Consider the following 25,049-nt stretch of genomic DNA (forward strand, 5'->3'; position numbering starts at 1 on the left):
GTTAGTTAAGACCAACGCACAATAGGTTCGTTCACAAAAGTCGTTCGTAAACGAGAAACGAGATGCAAGAAATAGAAAAGGACAAATATATCGCTGTCCTTTTCTAACACATACTTTGCGTTCGCGAAGCAGTTGTGCATGGGCCTTTACCTTTCTTTTAAGTAATTAATTAAATCTAATAAATAATTACTTAAAAATTAGTTTACTGTTCTTAATTAATTAATTATTGAAACTAAAACATGTCTAACCTTAAAATAGATGTACGCGCGTATTGTTTCGATAGCGCCAATGTGAACGCAATTCCGATTCTTTCCGTAAAAATTTCTACACCGAGTCACCGACAGTGTTGTGAATACACCCTTAGTCACATTTAACAGAACTTTCATATTTTAGATCTTCTACCATATTTTTTCACATTTCGAACATTCACTACAGTTCATGAACACCTGCCTTTTTCTCTGTAATAAATATGGCATCATTTTTGCTATCTTAACAATAGAAGTAGATAGTATATTAATAAGTTTAAGAATAAAAAAAAAACGTTTAGAAGCAGGTATTTTTAAACGTTTATAATATAGTTATCAAAAAATAAAAATTTCCAATAATGGCTGATTTTATTCACTCCGAAGCAGAGGAAAGTGAGGTAGGTTTCTAAACTCTAACCATGCCACAACTTTAAATTTATAGAAGCCGGTGAAAAGGAGAATTGTTTTCTCATTTCGTCATTGTATTTACCGTAATTTATTTACAGCTATCATCTTTTTTTTGACAATCACAATTCAAGTCTTTTATTATTTCTATTAAACTAACCTTGAAATATATTTGTTTATTTTCATTTTTCTCTTTATGTGAAAGCAACGACAGTTATAAAAATGAATTTATCGTTAATTATTCTAAGAAAATATCTTCATACATATATTAGAGAATTAAAAAATTTATAGACGTTTTCAACAATTTTTTTTATATTAAAATAATTTTATTAACTGTTGAAAATGGAATTTTTCTCACCTTCAAGGAATATTTTTCTCATGAAATTCCGAGACTTCTGTTTATGATATCAAATTCTTTCAGTTAATACAAACTATGACGCATTCAAACTATAATATTTTACACCTTTATGACTTATTTTTATTATTTGTGTTCTGCCGAATTTGATAAAATTGTAAATAAAAATAAACTTAAATTTTTTTAAACAATTTCTTTTTAATTTAAAAAAAATTAACTCCACTATTATATTTTGTGCAATTCAATTATTTTCCATTAAGAAAAATAATATTAAACTGTAAATTTCTCTCTATATATTTTAAAAATCACCAGTTTTAAATAATATTTAAAAAAAAAATGAAGGGAAGACATCACCGAAAAACAAATAAGATGGTAAAAAATATTTAATTTTTGATGAGGTTGGAATTTTTTTCTTTTCACAATTTTAAAAATTTTAAGCAACTTCTCGTATGTATTTGCAATAATATGCAATTGGTAAAAAAAAATTGCAACCTCTTCAAAATTATTAAATTTAAATATTTTTGATCATCTTATATTGTTTTTAGGTTCAAAATAATGGAAAAATATTGTTTTTAATGTAAACGATTGTTACAATATTGAGAATATTTACAAAATTTTTAATAAATTTCTTCGAAATAATTCAATTGTTTTCATAAGTAATAAAATTTTTACAGGAATAAAATTATTTAATATACAAAATTTTATATAATTTTTCGAAAAATAATTATTTAAAAAAATTGTTATAAAATTCATCGCAAGGATTTAATTATTTAAGAACAATTTAACAAAGTTCTTTTCAAGAATTCAATTATTTTTATAAATAATAAAATTCTTCATTGAATTTCAGTTATTTTTATAAACTTGAATAAAATTCATTTGAAGAATTAAATTATTTTCAAAAGTAATAAAATTCTTCGGAGAAATTCAATTATGTTCAAAAATTAAAAAAAAATTCTTGTCAAAATTATTTCAAGTATCTTTATAAATAATAATATTCTTCTCCAAAATTCAATTATTTTAGAAAAATTATAATAAAATTTTTCGGAAAATTTTAATTATTTTTATAAATAATAAAACTCATTGCCGGATTTTAATTATTTTTGATACAATTTATAAAAATAATTGAATTCTTTCAACGATTTTTATTAAATTTTCTTTAAAGAGTTGAATTTTTTTGAGAAATTATAAGTGTATAAAAAAATTGACAGTGAAAATTACTAAAAATTACGAGAGTAGTTCATATTTTTATTTTTCGAAAATATGAATATTTATTTAAAAAATTATTAATTAATTAAATTTTTTTTAAATTTTTCAAAGCATATTATAATTTTGAATATTAAAATTTGTCAGAAAATACATTGTTCTCCCATAAACAATAAAAATTTAATTAAGTTGAAATTTCACCGGTCTCTCCCCTTAATAAAAAAAAAATTTTTATGAAAGTCCATTTTTCTTTCTTTTAGGATGAAGAAGAATTAGACCACCATGACAGGAAGAAACTTAAGAGACTTAAAGCAATGGAAGAAAGTGAGGAAGAAGATGAAGGTAAATTTAATTTTTATCTATTTCTGCTGAAAATCCAGCTGTAAAAAATTGTTTTTAATTGAAACATATTTTGCCTTTAATTTAAAAAGTTTTAACGCAATTATCTTAAAAAATAACAAAATTCTTCACAGAAATTTAATTATTTTTAGGAAATTTTCAAAAATTCTTTGCAAAATTCAATTATTTTAATAAATAAAAATATTCATCACAAGAATTCAATTATTTTCAAAAGTAATAAAATTCTTCAAAAAAATCCAATTATTTTAAAAAATTTTAACGAATATCTCTTCAAGAATTCAATTATCTTTACAAATATAACAAAATTTTTTGTCAAAAAATAAACTATTTTCAAAAAGTTAACACGCAATTATTTTCATAAAATAAAAGTTCTTCACTAAAATCCAATTATCTTTAGAAATTTTAATAAAACTCTTTGTAAAATTCAATTATTTTCATAAAGAACAATATTCATGACAAGAATTGAATTATTTTTAAAAGTAATAAAATTCTTTGTAGAAATTCAATTATAAAAAATTTTAACGAATATCTCGTCAAGAATTCAATTATCTTTATAAATATAGCAAAATTTTTCACAAAAAATTCAATTACTTTTAAAAATTTAGATAAAATTCTTTGCAAAATTTCAATTATTTTCATAATTTCAAGAAACATTCAATTATTGAATTAAATAATAAAATTCGTTGCAATAATTCAAAAATTTTCATAAATAAAATTTTAATTCGTCGCAGAAAGTCAATTGTTTTTAAAAATTTTTTAAGTAATTTTGCAAAAAATTCAATTATCTTGATAAACGACAAAATCGCATAAATTCTTCCCTTAAAATCAATTATTCTAAGGAATTTTAATAAAATTCTTTTCCAAAATTCAACTATTTTGATAAATATCAAAATTCATCACAAGAATTGAATTCTTTTGAGAAGTAATAAAGTACTTTGCAGAAAATAAATTATTTTCAAATATTTTTAAAAATTCTCGTCAATAATAATTTTGTCATCTTTATAAATAGATAGCGAAATTCTTCCCAAGAATTAAATTATTGTCAAAAATTTTAATACTTAACATTCTTGGCTAAATTTCAATTATTTAAAGAAAATTTAATAAAATTCTTCTCATGAATTCAATTATTTTCATAAATTATTATTAAAATTCTTCTCAGGAATTGAATTATTTTTAAAAATATTTAATAAAATCCTTAAAAATATTTCAATTATTTTCAAAACTGCTTATAAAATTCTTTAATATAATAAATTATAATAAAATTTTATTTAAATTCCTTAAAAGAAATTAAATATTTTCAAAAGTTGTTAATAGAATTATTCGTAAAAAATAAATTATAAGAAACATTCAATTATTGAATAAATTATTTATTTATTTAAATAATTGAATTCTCGTAGAATTTTTTTAATAAAAATTGATTTAAAAATGAATTTTGATTAAAATTTTAAATAATTAAATATTAAAAGCATTATAGCATGAATTCTTAGAAACAATTGAATTTTGAGAAAGTTTCAAATTCAAATCTTTGAAAATCTGAATTTTTCATACTTTTAACTAACAATTCTGTAGAATTAATTTTTTAAAAAAGTTTAATTGAATTTTGTTTTTGGAATTATTAGATGTTTTTATTTTCTAATATATATTTAACTGAAGAATTTTTAAATAATCGAATTTTTGTAAAATTAAATTGTGAACAAGATTTGAAAATTTTCAAAGAACTTTTTCAAAAATGATTAAAAATAATTGATATAAAAAAGAATTTTAGTTCTAAATTCTAGAAAATGTTAATTGAATTGAAATGATAAAAATAATTTTGAAGAAGATAGAGTAATAATGTTCTTATAATATAAAATAATAATTTTGTCACTCTTTCATCTTTAATTGGTATAAAACATGAAGAAATCGATTACTTCGAGTCGAAGACTCGGAGTGATCAATTTCTTCATGTTTTCTAATAATTTACTTTTAAGTTTTTAAATTTCAAAAAGGTTTGAATTTGAAGTTTTTAAATTTCATAAAAGTTTGAATTTGAAGTTTTTGAAAATCTTAATTTCTATAAAAATATTACCTAATGATTAAATATTTATTTAAAAACGAAGTTATTGATGTTTTCGAATAATTTTACAATGAAAGAAATTTTTAAATAAATATATTATAACATTTTTCTAAAAGTATCTAATAATTTCTAGAGTGAATCAGAATATTCTTTTGGAAATTTTCTTGATTGACGCTAGTGATTTTGTCTAAAAAATCGCGATGGGCCAACCTTGACCATGTTCCCTTAATTGAAATGAAAAAATTTATTTTTACTTTTTTTTAAACTTTGCATACGACTCGTATGTGGGCGATTTTTTACAGTTAGGTTTGAAATCACAAACGGAATCACTCGTAACTTGTTTAAATAAATAATATTTCTAAACAAATTTCTCAACTAATGTTTGCAATGTAAATTTTCAATTTAGAAGACGAAGAGCGGATGCGTGAGGAATTGAAAGATTTAATAGACGATGGTCCAATCGAAGAAGACGGAGATGATAGCGACACATCACAGAGATCCAAGAAACGCAAGAGAAGTGATAATGATTTTGATGATCGACTTGAAGACGATGATTATGATTTAATTGAGGAAAATTTAGGCGTTAAAGTAGATAGAGTAAGTATCTACTTTTCCAACTTTTTGGCCATTTGCTTTCATTAATTTTTCGTAACTAATTAATTTTTGTGAATATTTTTAGAAACGTTTTAAACGTGTGCAAAAAATTGATGATGAAGAGTCGGAAGAAGAAGCAGTGCAGGAGGAAGAGAGGGATGCAATTGCCAATGAACTGTTCGAAGGATCTGGTGACGTTAGTATTTTTCTTTTTTACTTCGTAGTACTAAATTAAAGTCACTTATTTACTTAAATATCACATTATTACGTTTTAATTACAAACTAGTGCTCAATTATCCCTAAATTTAGTAAAAATTGAAAAATTATGACAATTATTTAAAAAATTTGTTGAATTTATCATAGAGTTTTAACAAGATTACCACAGGTCAGGAAAGTCACATTTTTTTCTATTTCTGACAATAATTTCTTTCTAAATAACTTATTTCTTGAAAAGCTATTTTCAAATTATTACTTATAAATTATTTCATGAAAAACACTATAAACAATTGAATTTTGGAGAAGTTAAAAATTATTGCAGAAATTCAATATTATTTTCAAAAGTAATAAAATTCTTCAAAAAAAATTCAAGTGTTTTAATAATAATTTTTTTTTAAATCTTGTCAAAATTTCAATTATTTTTATAAAGAATAAAATTCTTCTCCGAAGTTTAATTATTTTCTAAAATTTCAATTATTTTCAAACATGTTCAATTTAATGATTTTCAATATTTACCATTTTAATAAAATTTTTCAAAAGAATTCAATTATTTAAAAAAAATAATTGAATAAAATTCTACGCAAACATTTAATTATTTTCATGAATAATAAAAATTTCACAGGAATTCAATTATTTAGAATTTATTTTATAATTTTCTTCCCAATAATTTAATTAGTTTTCATAAATAATAAATTTTTTTTACAGGGATTCGATTATTTTTATAAATAATAAATTTCTTTTTAGGAATTCAAATATTTCCTTAAACAATAAAACTCATCGCAGAATTTCAATTATTTTTAATAAAATTTTAATCGAATTCCTCGAATAATGTAATTATTCTGAAAAATTTTATGAAAATTCGTAAAAAGAATTCAATTATTTAAAAATTTGTTGATAAAGTTCTTTATAAAAATTCAATTTTACGAAGCATTTAATTATTATTCAATAAATTATTCATTTTTGGATTTAAATAATTGAGTTCTCGTAGAATTTTCTAATAAAAATTGATTTTCATTTCATAAAAATGAATTTCAGTTAAAATTTTCGATAATAACTGAATCTTAAAAGCATTATGGCATGAATTTTTCGAAATAATTGGATTTTATAAAGGTTTTTAAATTACAATTTTTAACTAACAATATTCTGTAGAATTAATTTTTTTGTAAAAGTTTAATTGAATTTTTTTTAAATTATTTAAAATTTTTGTTTTCTAATATATATTTGATTGAAGAATTTTTGAAGAATCGAAATTTCGTCAAATTGAATTGTAAACAAATGGATTTGAAAATTCTCGAAATTCTCAAAAATAACATTATTATTCAATTTTTTTATTTTGAAAATTATTAAGTTAATTTTTCTAACTAATTTCAGACCATAATTTTATCATATTTTTAAATACTTTTTATTTTTCATATATAAAAATTCGGATCTGAAATTAATTAAAAAGTAAACAAATGAATTTTTATGTAAGAAAATTGAATAATAATGATATTTTCTACCATTTTCAGCCTAAAAACAAAGTTTCAAAAAAATGCTTCAAAAAGTATGAAAATCGTATGAAAATAAATTGTTTCTTTTAGAAATTTTGGTTTTTTTTTCAAAAAAATGTTTAAAAAATTATGATAATCAAATTTTTTATTTAGAAACTTTGTTCTCTTTCAAATAAATGTTTAAAAAATTATGAAAATCAATTGTTTCAATTAGAAATTTTTTTTTTCAAAAAAATGTTTAAAAAATTATGTAAATTAAATTTTTTATTTAGAAATTTTGTTCTTTTTCAAAAAAATGCTTCAAAAATTATAAAAAACAATTTTTTCATTTAGAAATTTTGTTTTTTTTTCAAATAAATGCTTCAAAAATTATGAAAATCATATTTTTCATTAACTTTGTTTTTTTTTCGAAAAAAATACTTAAAAAATTATGAAAATTAATTCTTTCATCAATTAGAAATTTTGTTTTTTTTTTTAAAGAAATGCTTCAAAAATTATGAAAATCAATAATTTGTTGTCCAGGGAAAAGTCAGGGAAAGAAATTAAATTTTTGTGGCAACCCTGTTGTTTAATTCTTAAGTTGAGTTGCACTGAAAAGAGATTATGAAAGATTTTGAAAGCTTATTAATAAGAATACTGGTAGTTAGTACTAACAGCAAATAACATTAAAAAAAAAATATTTTTGAAACGCAGGAGGATGATTTAAGATCTGAGCGAAGTCACCGCGTCGTAGAGTCTAGAATCGATGAAGTGAGTGAAGGAGATTCTTCTGATGCTGATGATTTCATTGTCGATGATGATGGTAGACCAATTAGAGAAAAGCGGAAAAAGAAACATATTTTCACTGACTCGTAAGTAAAATTTATTTTTGAAAAAATTATTTTCTATTCAAGTTAAAATAATTTTTTTATTTTTGACAAATCCCAACAAAAACATCTTTGATAAAAAAGTTCCGCCAAGTAAAAATTTTTGAGAATTCGCGGTTATTACTTTTTGCTTGTCGGCGATTCTTGATATTAAATATTTTTGTAATTTTCTATAAACTTAATTAAACAACAATTAAATATTTTTATTATAGGGCACTTCAAGAAGCTCAAGATATTTTCGGCGTGGACTTTGATTATGATGAATTTGAAAAATATGGCGACGAAGACGAAGAAGAGGAAGAGGAGGATGAGTATGAAGAAGAAGGCGATGTTGAGAGACCGAGAAGATCAAAGAAACAACCGAAAAAGAAGACAACTAGAAAGAGTATTTTCGAAATTTACGAACCCAGTGAACTTAGACGTGGACACTTTACCGATCAAGATAATGAGGTATTCATTTTAATTTTGATAAAGTTTTCAAGTTAATTATGTTCAAGTGATTATGTTTCAAGATTTTTTTACTTACTTTCTTTTACTTTTCTTTTACTTTTAAGATTTTTTAAACTACACTTTCTTTTAAAGGTTCGGATTACTGACATTCCAGAGCGAATGCAACTTCGTTCAGTGCCAGTGACTTCGGTGCCAGAAGGTTCAGACGAATTAGATAATGAGGCGAAGTGGATTTACGAGCAAGCCTTCTGCAAACCGACACTTTCCGTTCAAGATGCGCACTTGAACGATGAAGCCAAGGAGCGTGCTAGGGAACGAGCAAGTAATGGACCGCAGACAATTGGAAAAATCAAGAAAGCTCTCGATTTCATGAGAAATCAACACTTTGAAGTGCCTTTTATTTCATTCTATCGAAAGGAATACGTTTTACCCGAACTGAACATCAACGACTTGTGGAAGGTCTATAAATTCAATGCAAAATGGTGTCAGCTGAGACAGCGTAAAGAAGATCTAATAAAGCTTTTCGATAAAATGAAGAACTACCAACTGGAGGAGATAATGAAAAATCCCGACGCGCCCTTACCGGACGGAATAAGAATCATCAAAGACGATGATATCGATCGTCTTGAAAATGCTCAAACTCCCGAGGAGCTCAACGACATGTATCGTCACTTCAAATTGTACTACAGTGAGGACATTGAATTGATGCAAGAATCGGTGAGAATAAAGGAGCGCGAGATGCGAAGGCAAGAGAAGCTCGAAAGACGAAAGCAACTCATAGCCGAAGCCGAAGAGAACGGCGAGGATCCACCTCCGGAGGAAGACGCAGATGAAGAGGAGAATGAAGTTGACGATGTCATCAAGAAACCAGTGAGAAATGATCCTTATTCGGTTTGTAAGAAAGCGGGTCTACATTCACTTTCGAAAAGATTTGGTCTCACTCCAGAGCACTTTGCCGAAAATCTACGTGATAATTATCAGCGTCACGAGGTCGATCAGGAAATTGCAGATCCATTGACAGTTGCCGGTGAATATTGTGGACAAAAATTCACAACTCCCGAGGAAACGATAAAAGCTGCACAGTTAATGGTCGCAATTCAATTGGCTCGCGAACCGTTGGTTCGTAAATCCGTGAGGGATATGTACATGGAGAGGGCGAAATTGTCCGTACGACCGACGAAGAAGGGAATTAAGGAGATTGACGAGAATCATCCGGTTTATAGTATGAAATACTTGAAGGATAAACCGGTCAGAGATTTTGTTGGTGATCAGTTTCTTAAACTTGTCATTGCTGAGCAAGATAAGTTGATAACCATGTCATTTAGTGATTCGTTTGAAGGCAATACCACCAGTAATTATATTGATGAAGTTAAACAACTTTACTACAGAGACGAGTTCAGTAAAACTGTTCAAGACTGGAATACACTTCGAGTCGGCAGTGTGGAAATGGCTTTGACAAAAATGGTAAGTTTTTTCATTTTTCTACAGTTCAAATTAACATTTTTAAAAAAGGGAAGAATGTTAGTTGCAGGTGTCGTACTCATCTACTAAAATCTACTATTTACTACTTTTTTTACGTTACTATTTAGGTACTTTTTTTAGATTTCAGCCACTAAAAGCTACTATTTCTGTTTTTTTTTTATAATTTCCACTGCTTTAAATTCGTTAATACTAGAAATCAAAAAACTATTCTCAAAAATTATAATCAAATTCTTTAAAGTTTAAAGCTATTCAATTATTTTCAAAAAATATTCGAAATTCTATTTTCAATATCTAGTATTTTCATTAAATTTCTCAAAAGAATTCAATTATTCAAAAATAATTAATAAAATACAATTATTTTCACAAATAAAGTTTTCCACAAGAATTCAATTATTTAAAATAAAATCTTCATAAAAGTATATTTCAAAAAAAATAATTATTTAAAACAATGTTTATAAATTTCTTATGAAGAATTCAATTATTCTCAAAAATTACAAAAGTTTTCATAGAAATTAAATTCTTTTTAAATTTTGTTATTTTTGAAAATAATTGAATTATTCATGAGAATTTTATAAACATTGTTTTAAATAATTATTTTTTTTGAAATATACTTTTATGAAGATTTTATTTTAAATAATTGAATTCTTGTGGAAAACTTTATTTGTAAAAATAATTGAATTTTGAATAAATTTTATTAATTGTTTTTTGAATAATTGAATTCTTTTGACAAATTTTATGAAAATTTTTCCCAATAATTCAATTATTTTCATAAATAATAATAAATAAAATTCATCGACGGATGTCAATTATTTGTAATTCAATTTTATACAGGAATTGCTAAAAAAAAATTCCTTTCCAAAATTATATAATAAAGTCTTTAACGTCCGAGTAGTTTTGATAATAAGACAGAAAAACGAAGACATTTAGACAAAGATTCATATTTAATGTTTCGATTTCGAAACGTTGGTGTAACATTAAACATTTCCTTTATAAAAATTCAATTCCCCGAAAAAATCAATTATTTAAAAAAATATTTTTTTTAATTCTTTGAAAGAATTCAATTATTAAAGATAAATAACAAAATTATTCCTGAAAATTCAATTATTTTGAGTCAATTTAATAAAATTCTTTGCAAAATTCAATTATTTTCATAAATAACAATATTCATCACAAAAATTCAATTATTTTTAAAAGTAGTAATAAAAGTAAATTATTTTCAAAAATTTTAATAAAATTCCTTGCAAAATTTCAATTTTATTTTCAAAAAATTTTCTTCTTTCAAATTATTTTCAATATTTTTACTATTTTAATAAAATTTCCCACCAGAAAATTCAATTATTTTCAAAATTAATAAAATTCTTCGCAAAAATTCAATTATTTTCAAAAAATCTGAAAAAAATTGTCGTCAACATTTAATTATTTTCAAAAACTTTATAATAAAATTCATTGCAAAATTCAATTATTTTCATAAATAATAATATTCATCATAAGAATTCAATTATTTTCAAAAATTTTAATAATATTGCAAAATTTCAATTATTTACAAAAATTTTTCATAATTCCATAATTTTTAATGCTCTACTATTTTTATAAAATTTTCCAAAAGAATTCAATTATAAATTTCTTCGCAATAATTCTACTATTTTCATAAATAATAAAATTTTCTAAGGAATTCAATTATTTAAAATAATTATAGCGCATTATAGCGTGAATTTTTAGAAATAACTGAATTTTGAAAAGGTTTCAAATTATAATCTATGAAAATCTGAATTTTTCTATACACTTTTAACAAACAATTCTGTAAAATTATATTTTAGAAAAAATTTAATTGAATTATTCTTGAAATTATTTGAAGTTTTTATTTTCTATTATATTATTTAATTGAAGAATTTTCGAATAATCGATGAAATTTCGTAAAATTGAATTGTAAATAAATTAAATTGAAATTTCTCAAAGAATTTTTTCAAGAATTAGTAAAAATATTTGATTTGATTTGAATTACGATTCACAAGTAATTCATTGGGAAAAATGTTAATAAAAAGAAAAAAAATGAAACCAACACTACGCGGTATTCCCAAGCGGTCACCCATCCAAGTACTAACCGCGCTCAACGCTGCTTAACTTCGGTGATCGAACGAGAACCGGTGCATTTTTTGCATTTGTAATTGTTTATTTATTGCCAAAATTAATAATAATACAAGGTTTCACAATAAACGATGAAATCATTTTTACATTATTATAAAGGACTTACTGGCTAATACAAAGCTCTCGAAGTCGCGTACAATATTTTATGCCCACGAATGCATATATTAGTTAATATTTTTATTCTATATTAAAGATATTTTTTCTAATTCCCAGGAGAAATATTCAATTTGCTTTTTATCGATCAGAAAGGGCTTAAGAAAACTGATCATTTCGCTATTTTTGTTTTTATTTTATGGATAATAATGAAAGAAAATAACCTGAATAAACTATATTATAATAATTAAATTTAACAATAACAATGAATAAGAAAAAAATGAGATAAATAATTAAACTAATTTATGAACTAAGAATATTTACAATGTTAATCGATGATTTTCTTTTAATAAGATACAATTAATATAATTGGTTGGCTAATAGTTAATACATATTTTACATAATGGATAATATTTACAATAATTAGAAGTATAAGGGTAGATTTATATTGTTTCTAATTCTTATTTACAGTTTTACTTAGAATAATAACTATTTACAATATCTTAATAGTTATAAATTTAATTTTTTGTTTTTGATTTTAAGAATGGGATTTTAATTAGCTATTCGTCTAACCAAAAATATTTTTTGATGTTTTGTCTGTGTTTGTCTTTAATTTCCTTGTTTGTGATGAAAGTGGTATATCGCCATTCATCATTTGGTATAGTAGTGTCTAAGTGTTTGTCGTACAGAAACGATTTCTTCCTAGCATTTCTTTTGTAATGGTATATTACTGGGGCACCGTGGGTGTCCTGTATATAACCATTTTTGTCCAGGTAAGGAAACGCTTCTGGAGGGACAAAATTGGTTTTTATTACGTTTTCAAAATAGTTGTCATTTGGATAGTACATAGAATAAATTAAGCTATTGTCAGTTACATTTCTTATACTCGCAAAATAATTCCTTGTTATTTTAATTATTTGTGTGTCAATTTTATTAATATTAGCTAGGTTGTAAATAACTTTACTCGATATGTATTTTTGGAAATTCGACTCAGCTGATCTATATTTTCCTAGACATACTCTTAGGCATTTTCTTTCGAATACTCTTATTCTTTCTACAATGGATGCACTTAAATTGTACCAAATAGGACATGCATATAGTAATATGGGTCTTATGAATAACATGTAACAGTTGATTTTTATTTTATAATTTAAATGTTTACTATACATTAATCTTCTTAATTTATTGAAAACTTGTTTTGCATGTTCTATTTGTGTGTCTATGTGTTTTATAAAGTAGAGTGTTTGGTCTATGTTTAGTCCTAAATATTTTACAATTTTCTTATTAGGCACTGGTTCGCCATCATCTTTTCTTTCTTTTATTTGAAAGTTTTTCCAGCATTTTTTTACGTTTCGATTGGCTTCGGAGAGGGGACCTCTAAACAAAATAGTTTCGCATTTGGAGACGTTAACTTTTAATTTCCACGTGTAAAGGTAATATTGTACATTTTCAAAAAGTTGTTGTAATGTTTCTTGTATTTCTGAGACTTTTTTTCCAACGACGTATATTATCATATCGTCTGCAAATGCGATACCTTTTTTGTTTTCATCTATATTTATGTCATACATTTTTAGTATTTCGTAAATAAAGATGTTAAATAATATCGGAGATAGAACTGTTCCCTGTTGTAAACCGTTTTTATCTAAGAACTCTTTATTTAATGTTGTGGTACCGTCCGTTACTATAAAACTTTTGTTTGTTATCATATTTTTTAATAATTTTATTAGATGTTTAGGGAAAGAATTTTTTAATAACTTAAATATTAATCCATCTGTCCAAACAGTGTCAAAGGCCTTTTCAAGATCAATTAAACAAGCTCCTACACATTTTTTATTGTTAAGAGCTTGAGAAATGTCTGACGTTAATTTGTTAATAGCATGGATTGTGGAGTGCTTGTGTCTAAAGCCATATTGTTGTTCAGGGATAATGTTTTTTTTCTCTACATATTTGTATTAAAGGGTCTTTAACAATTTTTTCGAAAACTTTACTTATATTGGGAAGAAGGCTTATAGGTCTAAAGTCACTCGGTTGTATACTGTTTTTTCCTTTCTTGGGGATAGGAATAATTTTTGACTTTTTCCAGTCAGTTGGAAAATGACTGTTGTTAAGTATATTATTGAAAAGAATGCAATAATTCTCTATTATTTTTGGTGTTAAATGCTTTAATACAATATTAGGAATTCCATCAATGCCTGATGATTTTTTATTATTTAAGTTTCTAAAAATTTTTGATAATTTGTATCCTGATGTAAAATAATTTGGAAGTTTTTCGTCAAGTAACTGAATGTCATTTGCTTTCAAGTTATTATCAAAGTTAACTATTGAGTTATTATTTATTTTATCATTTTCAATTTCTTGTTCTAAAGTGGTAATTTTTTGTTTAATGATTTTATTTAGTCCTTCTCTTCCGTAGTTGGAAAATTTTGTGTGTGTATTTTTAAAGTGTGTACCGATTATTTTGAGTTTATCTTTATTATTGGAAATTATGTATTTGTTATTGTTGTCAATTGGTAAGTTTTGTGCAGGTATTCCCGACTCTAGTAGTAGGGTTGCATTTTGATTATCAATTTTAAGTTGGGGTATGGCAACTTTACCTTTGGTTCTGAATAATTTATTCACTTGAGGAAACATGTTTTTTGGATCGTTTGCAGGAATATTTTTTATTTTTTCTGACCAATAATTATTTATGGATTTAATGAATTCTTGTTTGAGGAGAGCTTTTAATGCTATTAGTTTGTTTTTTAGAGAGTTTAATTCTCTTATTTTATTCTGATTTTGAAAATTTCTATAGATAATATTTATTTGTGTTATTATTTTACTTTTTGCTTTTTGAATTCTTTTTATAACGGGTGTTTGGTAAATTTCCATAGAGTTTTTACTTTTAATTTTTGGTAATGAGTTACTCATTGCTATTGTTATACATTCATTAATATCCTTTAAATAATTATCAATTTCATCATTTGATAGATTTTTATTGGATGGTATTCTAATGTCAGAAATTTGGTCTAAATTATTTTCAAATTTTTCCCAATTTGCTCGTCTATAATTAAAATTGTGGTTATGTGTAGCTTTTTCTAAAATAAAATCTATTTGTGTGTTGTAAGAAACATTCAATAGAATTGCGTTGTGATCGCTGTCATATTGTAAAGTTTCAAGTTTGTCTGTGTTATTGTATTTTTGTACCTTAAGTCTGGAGTCTAATATTCCTAAGTCAAGATATGAATTTCCTCGGGGGAAGGAGGGGAGACTTGGAGTGTATAATTTTAGTTTATAATTTATTTCATTGTCATCTATCCATTTTCGTAAAAAAGTTCCTCTTGTGTTGAAATTTTCATTTAACCAACTAGTGTGTTTAGCATTTAAGTCACCTGTCATTATAAAAAAGTTGTCAGGATCGTCTAAATTGAGAATTTGAAATAATTTATCAATTTCTTGATTAAAATTTAATCTGTTTCCGTATGCAGCGTAAGCAGATATGACAAAAAGCCTTTGATTGTTTGGTAAAGGGATTTTTATGATAACAGTTTCTAAGTTCTGAAACTGTTCTATTTCCGATAGAATTATTTGTTTAAATTTAAGGTCTTTTCTTATGAGTATTGCAACTCCTCCGCCTAATATTGTATTTGGTCTATCTCTTCTAATTAAAGTGAAATTTTGGAAATCTAGTTTATGTATAGGATTTAGTTTTGTTTCACTTAAAGTAATTATATCTGGATTATGTTTTTTTATGAAGTTTAAAAGATTATTTCGCCTTTCATTTGTTACAATTGAATTGACGTTTATTGATATTATTTTTAAATTTTTGACAGTAATAGTATTTTTTAGGTTAGGATTTAATTTACTATCCATTTTGAACAGAATTAGAATCAGTTAGTAGTTCAAATAAATCGTCTATTCTTTTGCTATTTTTTTCTACTAATTGTGTAATTTGAAGTATCTGTTTTGTTAAGTTGTTTAAGGTTTCTTGTAGGTTTTGTGCATTATTTAATGTATGTTGTTTATTGTTTATTTGTTGTTCTATATGTGGGTAGTTATTTTCTGTGTTGTGAAGTGTTTTTTTTGTAAGATGTTTGAGAAGCTTGTTTCTTTTGTTGTAAAATTGTTGTACATTCTATCTTTTGCAATCCTATTTTTTCTAATTGTTTCCAATTTCTCATGCATTCTTTGTTTTAATTCTATTTGTTTTTCACATCCCCTATAAGAAGCTGGATGACCATATTTTTTACATGATACACAATATACTTTTTCTCTTTCTATTGCATTCGTGGGCTCCGGTAGTTTACAATTACCCGGTTCATGATTTTCGCTGCATTTTACGCATCTATAATCTAAGTTACAATTCGAAGCTACGTGCCCCAATCTTTGACACTTTTTACACTGTATGCTATCTCTCTTTTTCAATTTTTCCCACCTGATAGTTTGGTAGTTAACATATTTAATTTTATGAAGCAAGTTTGTCTGACTGTTTGGAGTCAATTGTACTAAAAACAAGGGTAAGATTTTATTTTCTTTTTGAGATCTAGGAGTTGTGAATCTAGTAACTTTAAAAAATTGAATATTTTCTGATTCAAATTGTTTAAGATTTTCAAGTATGTCCGCGGGATCTGTACTTGAATCTAAACCTTTCAAGAGAAAGGATTTTATTTTTTCGTCTTTTATTGTGTAGGTAAAGAATTTTGAACTCGTAGCTTCGAGTTGTACTTTGGCATTTTTGAAATCTACAATGTTTTCTGTGTATAAAGAGTGTTTATCTTTGTTTATTCTTTTGATGTGAAATTTGTCTGTTTTTAAATGTTCTTTTATGAGGCTTACCGTTGTTGTCTGATCTTGTCCGTAGATAATGATCGGTGGTGGTTTACCTGCTGATGAATCCTTGCTGCTGCTGGTCGAAATTGGTTTATTGGATGTATTGTCCTGAGGGTTGTTGATCTGCTTATTGTTGCTGGTCGCAGTGGCCTTGGTTGAGGATGATGGGGAATTTTTATTTCCATTTTTTTCACTTTCTTGATTTTTATGAGGTTGGGGAAAACCCGTCACTGGATCGTTGGCTGATTTTATTTGTCCCACATCTGTTTCCATTTCAGTGTTGAAGTTTTTGTTCTGCATTTTTTCCAATTTTTCTATTCTTTGAGATTGTTGATGAATTGTTTGTAATAATTCATCAATAATTTTTTGTTGGGTTATATTGTTGTTAAACATCTCCTGATATTCTTGACTTGATATTTGCGTGTTATTCGTCATTTTTGCTGCATTGATTGGTACTATCAGAGAATCTTTTGCAGAGGAATCAAGTGATGATTTTTTATCTGGGCTAATGTTTGGTTTAACATACGGTTTCTGAGTCTCCGTCTTCTTCGGGGTTATTTTTTGCGCCTTTAGTGTCGTTGCTTTTGATTCTTTTTTAGGTGGTTTTGGCATTGCTTCATTTTTCACCATGATAGTATTTTGTAAGAAAAATGTTGGTCCATTTTCACTCACTGATTTATGATAGATTTTACTCCACTTTTCACTGTCAGTATTTTTTATTTTATCACTATCACTTTTTGAATTTGAATTACGCGGTATATCGGCTGTTATCATTCGCGCGGGCGCGAAACTCGGCCTATGGGCCGCCGTGATGGCGGGTTATTTTAAATTTCGTATTTTAGAATTTTTGAAAACTTGGGATCGGTGAGCTGGCTCTACCTGCTCCAAGGTACAACTTATCCCTTCAATAGTTAGAAAGGTACTCAACGAGAACCGGTGCACCCAGCGTGAAATGAGCGTTGGTTGAAAATAATATTTTCGCTATCGACTAAAATGATAAACTAGAGAACCTACATAAATATTTAAAATATATAGTTGTATTTATAATATCAAAGTAAAACTAAAATAATCAAAATTAATTTTAACAAAATTATAAATTTATTTCCTGCAAAATTAAAAAATGATAAAATCGTAGAAAATTTAAGGAGGGGGGAGGGTCCTAGTACGATTGAGACATCTAATTTTGAACTAAATTATTGGAAATTATTCGTAGCCCTTTTCAAAAAAATTAATAAAATAAATGTCCCGTTTTTTCTTAAAAATTATTGACGATTTCTTTTTGAGGTTGATTATGAATTTAATATCAGTTTTTAAAAATTGAATATGGGAGATATTACTAATTTGACTGAAATTTACTTCAGAAAAATCCACTACTAAGATTTTAGTTAATTTGAAGAATTTTCATTTTTAAATTGAACCCCCTTATTTACCTTTGTCACTGGAAACTTTTTGTTAACATTATAGTAATTACCACAATGTCTAAACTGTACTTTTTTAATTCGATTTGCTTGAAATATTATTTAGAGACTTTTAAGAGTCGTTGAACCTAAATTTTATTTGAAATTTAACTGTTTAACGCATCTGGGACATTAATGTCCCACTTACAAAAAGCTCAATATTTATAAACGAAATTAATATTTTTCATTCAAATTCGGTGCGTTTTCTTCGGCAAAAAGAGGGCTTTAAAGATATATTGACCAGAAAGTATCTAAAATTTGCTATTGTTTAAAAAAATGTATAAACCATTGTTAAAATTTCCGAATTTTTAAAATATTTTGGATTCGCATGAAACTCGTTGCTGATGCTACTTTTTTAAAATTCAAAATCACGGATTCAAAAACCAACATCTTATTCATAATCAGCGACCCTAAAAACTCCCAAATATTAAATTTCAAACTAATTCAATTACTCAAAAAAAAAATTTTCGTTATTTTGAATTTTAAGAAACTCCTTGAATTCATAATCAGCGTCCCTAACATGTTTGATTTTTAAAAATTCCCTCCTCCCTTTTCAGGCGAATTATAGAGTTGAGAATCCACTTGCCTTTATTTGATTGCAATTAATTTTTATTTTCCAGGTCATACCCGATTTGAAGAAAGAACTCAAGATAACACTTATCGCCGAAGCAAAAGAATGCGTTATGCGTGCATGTTGTCGTAAGATGTACAATTGGTTAAAAATTGCACCCTACACTTGCGAGTTTCCCGATGAAGAAGATGACGATTGGGATACAACTAAAGGTTTGCGAGTTATGGGCGTGGCTTACATTCCCGACGAATCCGAAGCTCCATTCGCTTGCATAGTAGCGCCTGACGGTGAATGTACAGACTTCTTGAAAATACCTCATATACTTAAACGTAAAAATAGCTTAAGAGAAAGTGAAAAGGTAATGAAGGAGGCTGATCTCCTAGCGGTTCGTAATTTTATAGCAACGAAGAAACCTCATCTCATTGTAATTGGTGGCGAAACAAGAGACTCCCAAATGATTCAAGCCGATCTTCGCGATATAATTTTAAACCTCGTTGATGAAGAACAATTCCCTAATATTCAGGTCGAGATTTGTGATAACGAATTCTCGAAAGTTTACGCGAATAGTAATAAAGGCATCACAGATTTTCGTGACTATTCCCTTCAATTGCGTCAAGCCATATCTCTCGCGCGGAGAATGCAAGATCCACTTTTGGAATTTTCTCAGCTCTGTACTCCTGATAATGAAATACTTTGTTTGAAATACCATCCTTTGCAAGATCAGTTTCCTCCTGAGGATTTATTGGAGAATCTTTATTTAGAATTTGTTAATCGAGTCAATGAAGTGGGGGTTGATATAAATAAGGCAGTTCAACAGGCTTATTTTAGTAATATCGTACAGTTTGTTTGTGGTCTGGGTGCTAGAAAGGGACAGGCTTTGCTCAAAATAATGAAACAGACGAATCAGAGACTGGAGAATAGAACTCAACTGGTTACTGTTTGTCATATGGGACCTAAGGTTTTTATCAATTGTGCCGGTTTTATAAAAATTGACACGAACAGTCTGGGTGATAGTACCGAAGCCTATGTGGAGGTTTTAGACGGTTCTAGGGTCCATCCCGAAACTTACGAATGGGCCCGAAAAATGGCAGTCGACGCTTTGGAATACGACGATGAAGACGCGAATCCCGCGGGCGCTTTGGAAGAAATTTTAGAAGCTCCCGAACGATTAAAAGATCTCGATTTAGATGCATTTGCGGAAGAGCTCGATAGGCAGGGTTTTGGTAACAAGAGTATCACTCTTTATGACATCAGAGCGGAACTTAATTCTAGATACAAAGACTTGAGAGCTCCGTATCAGTCCCCTAATCCCGAGACTCTATTCGATATGCTGACTAAGGAAACGATGGAAACTTTCCACACTGGTAAGTTGGTTTTGGCCAAAGTAGTCGGCATCACTCACAAGAAACCGCAGGGGGAACAACTCGATCAGGCAAATCCGGTTCGTAATGACGAAACCGGACTTTGGCAGTGTCCCTTCTGCTTGAAGAACGATTTTCCCGAACTTTCGGAAGTGTGGAATCACTTTGACGCTGGATCGTGTCCGGGAAAAGCGACCGGGATAAGACTACGACTCGACAATGGAGTTTCGGGTTACATACACATAAAGAACTTGTCCGATAAACATGTCGCTAATCCTAAAGAACGAGTTGCTATCAACCAACCGATTCATTGTCGCATCACAAAGATAGAGGTGGAGAAATTTTCCGTCGAATGTACGAGCAAGAGTAGCGATCTAGCGGATAAGAATCATGAATTCAGACCTCAGAAAGATCCGTTCTATGACAATGAGGCTGAGGAGAAGGACTACAGAGAAGAAGAGGATGCTAAGAAAACGAAACAAAAGCAGATTTACATCAAGAGAGTTATTGTTCATCCCTCTTTTCATAACGTCGGATTCGTAGACGCGGAGAAACTGATGAAAGACGTGAAACAAGGGGACGCTATCATCCGTCCGAGTAGTAAAGGCGCGGACCATTTGACCGTCACCTGGAAAGTTGTGGACAACATCCATCAGCATATCGACGTCAAGGAGGAGGGAAAAGCGAACGATTTCTCCCTCGGATCTCGCCTTTGGATCGGCGGCGAGGAGTTTGAAGACCTCGACGAAATTCTAGCCAGACATATAAATCCAATGGCCGCGTACGTATCCGAAATTCTCGACTTCAAATACTACAAAGCCGGAATCGACGGTATGAAAGACAAAGCTGAGGAAATCATCAAAGCCCAGAAGAAGGCGAATCCATCCGGTATTCCGTACATTTTATCAGCGGCTAAAAACTATCCGGGCAAATTTCTATTATCATACCTCCCGCGAGCGCAATGCAGACACGAATACGTGACCGTCACTCCGGAGGGTTTCAAATTCAGAGGACAAATGTTCAGCAGACTACCGGACACTGTCAAGTGGTTCAAGGAGCATTTCCGTGACCCGATTCCCGGACAAGCGACGCCTAGCACCCCACGCGGAATGATGAGTGCAAGAACCCCGTACATGGCGACACCGGGAACGATGAATGGAACGTTTGCTCAGACGATGCCTCATCCGATGATGAGCTCGATGTCACAGGTGCCGAGTCCAATGACCGGACACACCACTCCGGGCACGCCGCATGGAATGATCTTCAGGACTCCCTACATGCCGACGACACCCGGACCTATTACGATGACCCAGGAGGCGATTCAGCGAGTGGCTCAGAGCATGCCCCATCATATGTTGAGCTCCCTGTCGCAGGTGGCGAACCAAACTTATCCGCATACTCCGGCGACTACTTACGATGGAATGCAGTCTATGACGCCTTACACTCCTTCCGATCAGTCCCAATTGAACGGGAGTCACCGCGGTCATAAGTATACTTCCACGCCGCAGGACAGAAACGGACGGTACAAGAACAGAACTCCGCAGAACGAACCGAGTGATATGGACGATAATCCGTTCAGTGTCGGATCATCCAGGGAAGCGTCCAGGGAACGGGATACCGGAAGTAGGGGGTTTAATAATAGAGGTCGGGGCAGAAACCAGAATTCGAATCGGGATAATAGTTTCAACCCTCCGGATGATGATAATCCATTTTCGGTCGGGTCCTCGAACGAACGGAGTAGGAACGATAATTCCTTCTCGTCAAATTCGAGCGGTTCGTTTAACAAGAGAGGAAGGGGGCGTGGTGGGTACAATAGAGACAACTATTCGAATTCGCGTCGCGATTCTGCTCCACCTGATAATGATAATCCCTTCTCGGTTGGATCGTCGAACGATCGGAGTAGAAATGACGACGAAGATAATAGTTCGACATACTCGAGTGGGACGAATAGGTCCTTCAATGGGGACCGCAGGGGCGGAAGGGGAGGGAGAGGAGGAGGAAGAGGCGGCAACTTCCGGCCCAAGGGAGGCGACTCCGGTTCTAGATACGACACTCCAATGGATGAGGATAATCCCTTCTCGGTCGGATCTTCGAACGATCGGAGTAGAAACGAAGACTCTAGGGACGGGGACAGTTCCTACAAGTCCGGAAATGATGACAGGTTCAATAATCGCGGTGGAAGGGGAGGAAGAGGTGGGAGAGGAAGAGGAGAAAGAGGTGGAGGACGAGGAGGAAGAGGAGGTTACGATTCCGGTCCTAGGCAGAGTGCCCCGCCTATGGACGAGGACAATCCGTTCGCGATCGGGTCCTCGAACGATCGCAGCAGACACGAGGACGAGGCGATGGACACCGACAGTAATCCCTTCTCCAATGATGACAACAGATCGTTCAAAGGCGGCAGAGGAGGCCGAGGCGGAAATCGCGGTTCGAATTTCCGAAACAAAGAATTTCCGCCAAGAACTTCTAGATACGACGCACCTGCGGACGATGACAATCCGTTCTCGGTCGGGTCCTCCAACGATCGCAGCAGAAACGACGACGGGGACAATCCATTCAAGTCCGGAAATGATGACAACAGGTACAATCGCGGTAGAAACGACGACTCTAGGGACGGGGACAATCCGTTCAAGTCCGGGAACGATGACAACAGGTTCAATAATCGCGGTGGAAGGGGAGGAAGAGGTGGGAGAGGAAGAGGAGAAAGAGGTGGAGGACGAGGAGGAGGAAGAGGTGGAAACTTCAATAAAGGGAACTACGATTCCGGTCCCGCTCCATTGGACGATGACAATCCGTTCGCTATCGGATCATCCAACGATCGCAGTCGCAGCGACGACAATGATTTCTCAGGCAACAGATCTTTCAACAGAGGTGGTGGAAGAGGCAATCGCGGTTCCGGCTTTCATTCCAAAGGGAATTCGAATCCTCGTTTCGGTAGCTCTGCACCTCTAGACGATGACAATCCATTTGCAATCGGTTCCTCGAGCGACACCAACAGATATGATAATGACAAATCCGATAATCCGTTCACAAGTGCAAAATCACCTCGCGATATGGTTATGAGTGGAGACCAAACCCCCCTTTATGATGAAAGCTAATTTCCTCCCCCCCCCCGGGTTTTTCGAAAAATAAACTATTTTTAATAAAATTAATTTAACAGAAATTATCGCTATAAAAAAGCGAACCAAGAGGGAATTTAAATTTAGGCATTTAATTTTGTAAGGAAGAGCAATTAAATTTACGAGAATATGATACTGATATCTAATAATAAAAATAGTTTTTTTTTGGATAAATTTAAGTAGAATAATATTAAATTAATAATACAAGTATTCTCAAGATAAAAGTATTATTAATGCCGCGCACAATCATTCCGTCTTTGTACAACAGGAAATTTACTGTAAATAAAAATTCTCACAAACTCAGGTTCATTTCTCTGTAGCAGGCTATGGGAAAAACCAAAGACGTAAAATTGTCATTTACACCACTTTTCCCGTAGGAAAATTTTCTACTGCCACATTTCTAGAAAATAGATTATCGTCTTTGTTAAATAAAATTGAAAACTACTGCCTAAATGCAATCTACAGTAAAATAGTAATTAAAAAAAAAATTTTGTTACAAGATATATACAAATTTCATTTTTTTAACAGGACAAAATTTAAAATCGCTTATAATTTCAAATTTGTTTGACAATAATTTTTGCTTGTAAATATTTATAATTTTCTTTTTGTACATAGGGACCCATTTATAAAGAAAGAAAAAAAAGGCAATTTGTGGATGTAAAAGTTTTCAACTTTTCTTCCCTGCTCTAAGCATTTATTTGAAGATGAGAAAAAAAGGAAGGGAATTGTAATATCGTTTCGTAACATGCAATCGCGGCTAGTGAAAAAAAAAACAAATGCACAATTACAACAATACGACAGAAAATGAATCAATTTTATCCGTTTCTTTTTTATAAACGACTGTTTTTTGTTCTTTTTACTGTACCTAAATAATAAGAGTTAATTTCAATAAATTTTCTAATGAATTCAAAAGTTGTCGATTAATTTCCCTGTGGAAAAAATTAAATATATTGTTTAATTAATTAATTAATTTCATTAATTAATTCAGAAGAAAACCAGTACAAATGTTTTAATATTTGTGACGCGCTCCCATTGGTTCTCTTGAGTTAAAAGTGTCATTAATGTTGACTAATAATACAGATGGCGTTGAATATCTTCTAGACTAAAATTAAAAATAATATTCATGGGAAAATTCTCAATATACATTCTCCTGGATTAAAAAATTTCTTGTCCACATATCTTCAATTTAAATGTTTATAAAATTTCAGTATTAATTTAATTAGAAATTTTAAAAGCTTACACTTTAGAAAAATTTTAATAATTAAAATTCTTCTGGAATTAATTAATTTTTTAAAACTAATTATTAAAAATAATGGATTTATCTTGGGATGTTAGTTAAAAACACTAAAATAAATTTGCTTTTGTCGAAGTTATAAATGGTTGCAGAAATTCAATTATTTTCAAAAATAATAAAATTCTTCGCAGAAATTCAATTACATATATTCAAAAATTTTTAAAAATCCAATTATCTTTATAAAAATAACAAAATTCTTCATCTGAAATTCAATTATTTTCATTAAAAATAAAATTCTTTGCAAAATTGGAATTATTTTCAAAAATTTTTCTGAATTCAATAATTTTCATATTTTCAATATCTACTATTTAAATAAAAATTTTTTAATGAATTCAATTACTTAAAAAAATGTTGATAAAATTCTACGCAAACATTTAATTATTTTCATAAATAATCAAAATTTCACATAATTTCAAGTATTTAAAATTTTTTTTTATAAATTTCCATATGCAATAATTCAATTATTTTAATAAATAATCATTTT

At 29.0% G+C, this 25,049-nt stretch overlaps 1 protein-coding gene and 1 pseudogene across 1 annotated transcript; one reads left to right on the forward strand and one right to left on the reverse strand.

The window, feature by feature from the left end:
• Nucleotides 1-427: 427 nt before the first annotated feature.
• Nucleotides 428-24,183, forward strand: LOC122501421 (transcription elongation factor SPT6-like). Its single transcript, XM_043610863.1, has 8 exons — nt 428-643; nt 2,469-2,550; nt 5,031-5,221; nt 5,304-5,414; nt 7,618-7,775; nt 8,003-8,240; nt 8,373-9,704; nt 18,844-24,183. The coding sequence occupies exons 1-8, from the start codon at nt 605-607 to the stop codon at nt 23,248-23,250; spliced, it is 6,558 nt and encodes a 2,185-aa protein (XP_043466798.1). The 5' UTR covers nt 428-604; the 3' UTR covers nt 23,251-24,183.
• LOC122501528 lies at nt 11,776-11,895 on the reverse strand (annotated as a pseudogene).
• Nucleotides 24,184-25,049: the final 866 nt, after the last annotated feature.

The sequence above is a fragment of the Leptopilina heterotoma genome, unplaced genomic scaffold (genome assembly GCF_015476425.1).
Source record: "Leptopilina heterotoma isolate Lh14 unplaced genomic scaffold, ASM1547642v1 Lhet_21, whole genome shotgun sequence".
Lineage (NCBI taxonomy): Eukaryota > Metazoa > Arthropoda > Insecta > Hymenoptera > Figitidae > Leptopilina > Leptopilina heterotoma.